Genomic DNA, 5,914 nt, shown 5'->3' with positions numbered 1-5,914 from the left:
CTTTCTTTGCATTTTAAACGGTTGTATTACTGCATTGCCGTGTTTAAGAGTCTTGTGTTTATCATACACAAGTGGACTGTGATATTTAGCTGGTTTTAATTGTCACCAGCTCTGTGAACCACATTCATTAAATTTAGTTTTTTTTCTGCTCTTTTCTGTTTATTTTGTGAACATTTAAGAACTGGAACTGTTTCTTATCAATTAAATTGATAAACCACATTTGAAAATCAGTAGTTTTTATTTTATATCATTAAAGGAATAAACTTAAAGTAGATAGAACCCCCAAATGTGTTCTTGGTGGTAAACCTAAATCATTAATAACGGCATAAGTCATATTTTTTGGCAGATCTGATCATCCTAGCCACTGCGTTTTGGACTTTATGTAAGCGGGCAAGTGATATAGCATCAATTCCATAAAAAAGAAAGTTACAATAGTCCATTCATGTGAAGACCAAAGCTGAAATTGCTTTCTCAAAATCTAAAACTGATAATTTTTAAGTCTTAGAAAAAAGACGTAAATTTTAAAAAAACTGCTTCTCATAACAGTTTATTTGACTCCATTTTTAAGTTACTGTCCAAAACAAAACCCCGATTTTTCACACTGGATTCAATTCAATTCAAAGACAAATCGGTTGTGTTTAGTTTATTAAACTTATTGTGAAGTAATTATATGTAAAGAAATACATAGACCTTAATGAAGGCACATAGAAGGTTTTGAATGAACTGCCTTCAAGTGATTAGTTTGGAGTTGTGAACTGTGAAAACGTAGCACTTGTCAAAACAGTACCAAAGTGTTTTAAAAAACTGTATTATGTTCATTTGTATTCTGATATATATAGTGTATTACAATCAAATAAAGACATACATCCAAAAATATTATAAACAAACATTTTATCAGTGATTTTTTGAAGACTATGCAAACTCGTACATCAGTCATATAAAATTAGCTAGTATTAACATGTTTTACCATAAGTAACATTCAATCATATAGGAGTATACATGACTACAAATTCACAAGAAGTATCATGCACTGAATACAACACTGTTGAAATATCTGCAACAAAAGCTGCGGGGTAAAAGTCAGCTGGCATCACATCTTATGACCACATATAGTGCAAAATACAATAGTTAATTGGTGATAACAAGAGGCACTTGAAAACACAGAATGACAGAATAAATTGAACGTGAGTTTTTTCAAAAAGTTGTTCAAAAACAGACCTGGAACAATGAAAGTACACACAACGTCCTGTAAACCTGAAGTGAAGTACAAGAAAATTCATTGACATTTTGCTGTACTTCTGAGGACAAAAAACAAACAAACGCTACATCTTACATATTGGTTTTCTTATACATCTGTAAGTGTGTATAAAATGAAGGTCATTGTCATTTCATGAGGTAGAGTACTAATATTTTCTATTACTGCATTTTAAAAATATTCAAATGTATGCACTGTTTTAACATGTGCGTTTGCAATGAATGCAAATAATAATAATAATAATAAATTGCCTGAACAACTAGTTGACAAATCTGTCTTTAAAAAACTGAAACTGGAATTCTACTAAAATTCTGTTTAAATTGCAGTTTAATATTTCAGCATGTGGGTTTGGTTTAGGCTTAATTCGATCTTCCTGACAGAAGTTCAATGGGTTTTAAGGCTTTCTATTTATTGTAGAGCAATTATTTTGGTTAACTGCATCAGCTGCCTCTTTAATACCAAATAATTTCAAACAAATAGCTAATTGAACAAATTTAACACATATTTTTTAATATATCACACATGCACAGGACAAAAATACAGTATTGTACAAATGATTGATGGAAAACGTCCTTGCAATTTTTGCTAATACTACAGGTAAGATTCAAACTTAAGACAAATGTAGCTTTTCAACATATTACATTTCCCCCCAATTTTGCAAGATGAAGCCTCATGCACAATCACAGGAAACGTGGTCACTCCTCAAACAATATTTCAGGGGCAATATCCATTTAAAAACATTTACAAAATCTCTTTTTACATAACTTCAATGATATCGAAACATACCTTGTGTTTGCTAGTAACTCTGTAATATTTTTGTAATAATAGTCACTTTTATTTTATACCCAAATTGATTTGCTTCAAGAAAAACATGAATGGCTCAGGTTAAACATATCTTTTTTGTAATATGTAAAAACAGGAATATAAATAACAAAATTGGGACAGTATAATGGTAAGACATTGTTACAGTAGCCAGCACTGATGCCACTTAAAAGGATCAATGCATTTTGAATCTGAGGAATGCAAAATGTTTTTGTAGTGCATTTTTGTAAAAGTTCACAGTACTTGCTTATATATAAATAAATGTATGTATGTATATTCAGTGCAAAAAAAAACAAAAAAACATCCATAACATTTTCAAATTTGACTGTGTAACACAGCATAGCACAAAATATAAAAAGTCATTTAGTTTTTAGTTTAGTAATGCATTCAAAATGCATTTGATTGATTTAGCAAGAGAGTGAATGCTTATTCAATGACTGGAATTCAATTGCTTCTAATTATTCAAATGTATGATAAAATCGGAATTTGGATCTAATTTACAATAGTCATGATTCCATGTTTTAACAATAAAATCTGACAAAGTACAAGAGGTTAAGATTTTTAATAGGTGCAGCATATATATATATATATATATATATATATATATATATATATATATATATATATATATATATATATATATATATATATAGCCTATTAAGCCTTATTTGCTGGTCAGTTAGAAGAGCTACATGAGCAAATATTGTATGTACATTTATACAAAAAAAGTCCAAGTAATGTTTACTGTCCTGGTGAAGCTTTGTGATGAAGAAATCTTCTTTTTGACACTCTGAAAAAGTCTGAAAGGGAGAAAAGCATTTTAGCATTTTTAATATTAATATTAGTGGCTAAACAACTAACAATAACATTATTCGTTTGTTTAACAATGTCCCTGCTCACATCAGTCTGGCTTTAACCCATTGAAACTGAGAATGTAAAGTGTGCGACTGTATACCTGTGATGTTTGCTTGTCTGCGTTTGACCCCCAGCAATGCAGCCTCTCTCTTCTCTGGCTTGGTTCCCCTCAAAGTTCCTCTGGTCCAAAGCTCTAGATATTTCTCTGTGGCCTTTGCTGGAGACGAACAAGCGCAGGATCCTTCTCCAACAGCTGCTTCCACCATTTGCTTTGCCATACCGGGCCTGACCACACAGCTATGATAGAACGCTGGCACGTCCTGGCACCGCAGCTCCTCCCACTCAATGCAGCCAGGGAAAGGCTGGTCCCTCTGAAAGTCAAAGTTCCAGCGTTGTTTGGCGTTCTCCACGCTCATGCAGAAGAGCCTCTGGAAGTCCTGCTGCAACTGCTGGTGGTCCACAGGGCCAAAGAGGTTCCGCCGAATTACTGCTGCCTGAGGTTTTATGTCCTCCTCCTGCCTGGCCAGCAGCCCAAAATCACATGCAGCTGGTGTCACGGACATGTTCCTGTCAAACATGGACAAAGAAGAGAAATGCCCCAAAAGTATAGGTATTAGAGTAAATTTGTCTAGACGTGTTACCGGCACAACACTTTTCTACATCATTTTCGCTCAATGTATTTGAACCCAATGGCATTTTGGTGATTGCAAGTCAGTTATCCTCGTCCACACATTTGTGACTGTAATGCAAGGCATTCAGACATTTTAAGTGTGATTTAAGTGTCAAGTTACTTTTTGCACTCACTGTTTATATGGGTAAATGATAAATATAACTGTCCAACATAAAGATGCTGTTTACAATACCAAGTTCTTACACTGTAAAAAACTATTTTCATGATTTATCACAACTTTTTATCTTTTGTCAAATCAACTTAGATGATTAATGTGGTTCAGATAACATCATATTTTGAGTTTCTATTAATTAAACCAATTTCCTTCATTGATTAACTCATTTTTTTTTATTTCAATGAACTCAAATTTTAAGGCAACCAGGTAACTTACTTTAAGTTAAACCAACAATAGTTTTTTACACAACAAGAATATGTTGGTTTAATATGGTTTTCAAAAACCTTTATGGCAACTAATATTTTGATTACGTGATTTGATATTTTGATAAATTCAGAAACTGAACTAAAAGCTGTATTGTGTTTTTAAATGTATGTAAAAAAATAAGTGATATATAAATAATTATCTAATATCAAATTATAAATATAATAATCGAATGACGCACTTTGTCTTGTGTGTTATTTTTTTTTATTGAAGCTCCACTTTTACAGTGTGCTTCAAAGAGTCGTACATGAATCAAATAAGTCATTTTATTTACATTTACTCTGTACGATCGCACTATTAAACCACTGAAGGAGAAAATTGTGAGTGAGACTTGTTTACATCGAAAAAGTAGGCGCGGCACGCCTGTTAAATTAGTAGCCCACTACACTACTACACTTCACGAGCACGCGCGCACGAGAGGATAGAAAACAGCAGGAATGACTGACACCTTGTTCCGTCACTCATTATCAAATACCTTTTAAAATCGTTACCAATAAAACAGAGGACAAGCATTTAAAATCCCTCAATGTCAAAAATAAATAAATAAATAAATAAATAATAATAATAAAAAAAAAATATATATATATATATATATATATATATATATATATATATATATATATATAAACTCACCATTCGAGTAAAAGCAGAGCTCTGGATGAGGAAGATTAAATCCACAGCTACCGTTTCTAATGCACTTTCTGATCAATGACAGAAACTAACAACCTGAACTACAAACACGACAGGAGAAGCGAAGCTCTCAAACTCATCTGACTGCTAGTTGTTTGTTATGATGGCAGGACTGCCCACAGTCACATGACACGCACAACACTACTGCATTCAATAAGAACATTTATGTAACGCAAAGTCAAAAACAAGAAATTATCTACTTAATGCATTGCTAACAACACAAAATAGTATAAATACATTTGTAGAATGTACGTACCTTTTCCACGTCTTAACCTAACTTATCGTCATACACATGTGGAAAGTAGGTCAAATCCCCCACCACAACCCACGCGCGCGCGCTTGACACACATTCAGTGTTTTTCTCGTGTCACGTTCAGCCAGGCGCGCGACCAGGAACTCCAGTCACGTTGATCTGCAACGTGACGAGGAGGAGCTACACACTGCATTTGATTTTCTTCTGTTGCGACGAAGGGAAGGGATAGAGAGCAGATACGATTCAATGAAGCTATGCTGGGAGAAACGAACCTTTCCTGAGCATTGAATCAATTGAACCAAATGCTTCGCAAAATGATTTTCTGTTTCGAAGCGCTCGGGATACACGCTGTGACCACACGCTGTGACCACAGTCTATGGCTGTGACCTGTGCTGGTCAAAACTGTGTAAATGCAAGAAAGACATGCATAAAAAAATGCACAAACCAAACATGCATAAAAACTTATTTTACAAACCCATTGCAAATGTATTATTAAAAGCAGGGGCGCCGCTAAGGGGGGGAAAGTTAGGATGATTCTAAGGGCCCAGATACTTTTGGAGGCCCCAGAGATCGATTTTATTAACGGAATGGATGCGGTAGGGGGACCAACCTCATATTCTTTCATAGGGCCCAAAATTGATGGTGGCGCCCCTGATTAAAAGTATAATATATTAAATGCAATAAAATGGAACCCCATAATATGGAACCCCGTTCTGGTGTGCAATGATGATGCAATGGTGCATATGGGATTCCATTTGTGCCAAAATTATGTCGACATGCTGTCTGTCTATGCTGTGTGTCATCTTCCATGTCTATGTGTCTGTTCACTGTTTATGTCCATGTCTGTCTGTCTATGCTGTGTGTCGTCTTCCATGTCTATGTGTCTGTTCACTGTTTATGTCCATGTCTGTCTGTCTATGCTGTGTGTCG

The 5,914-nt window shown here is 34.4% G+C and overlaps 1 protein-coding gene across 2 annotated transcripts; it reads right to left on the bottom strand.

Moving 5' to 3' along the window:
* Nucleotides 1-874: 874 nt before the first annotated feature.
* Nucleotides 875-5,145, bottom strand: cdkn1d (cyclin-dependent kinase inhibitor 1D). 2 transcript variants are annotated; one of them, XM_082167462.1, is made up of 4 exons: nt 4,988-5,145; nt 3,033-3,499; nt 2,730-2,877; nt 875-2,679 (listed from the first exon to the last, which is right to left on the bottom strand). In XM_082167462.1, exons 2-3 carry the CDS (start codon nt 3,493-3,495, stop codon nt 2,819-2,821), a joined length of 522 nt encoding a protein of 173 aa, XP_082023588.1. In that variant the 5' UTR covers nt 3,496-3,499; nt 4,988-5,145; the 3' UTR covers nt 875-2,679; nt 2,730-2,818. The 2 variants fall into 2 exon arrangements, with proteins under 2 accessions (XP_082023588.1, XP_082023587.1); XM_082167461.1 differs by lacking the exon at nt 4,988-5,145 and adding an exon at nt 4,675-4,950.
* Nucleotides 5,146-5,914: the final 769 nt, after the last annotated feature.

Source organism: Leuciscus leuciscus (genome assembly GCF_965113295.1).
Source record: "Leuciscus leuciscus genome assembly, chromosome: 4".
Classification (NCBI taxonomy): Eukaryota; Metazoa; Chordata; class Actinopteri; order Cypriniformes; family Leuciscidae; genus Leuciscus; species Leuciscus leuciscus.
The sequence above is the reverse complement of the archived record's forward strand: the minus strand, read 5'-3'. Positions and strand labels throughout refer to the sequence as shown.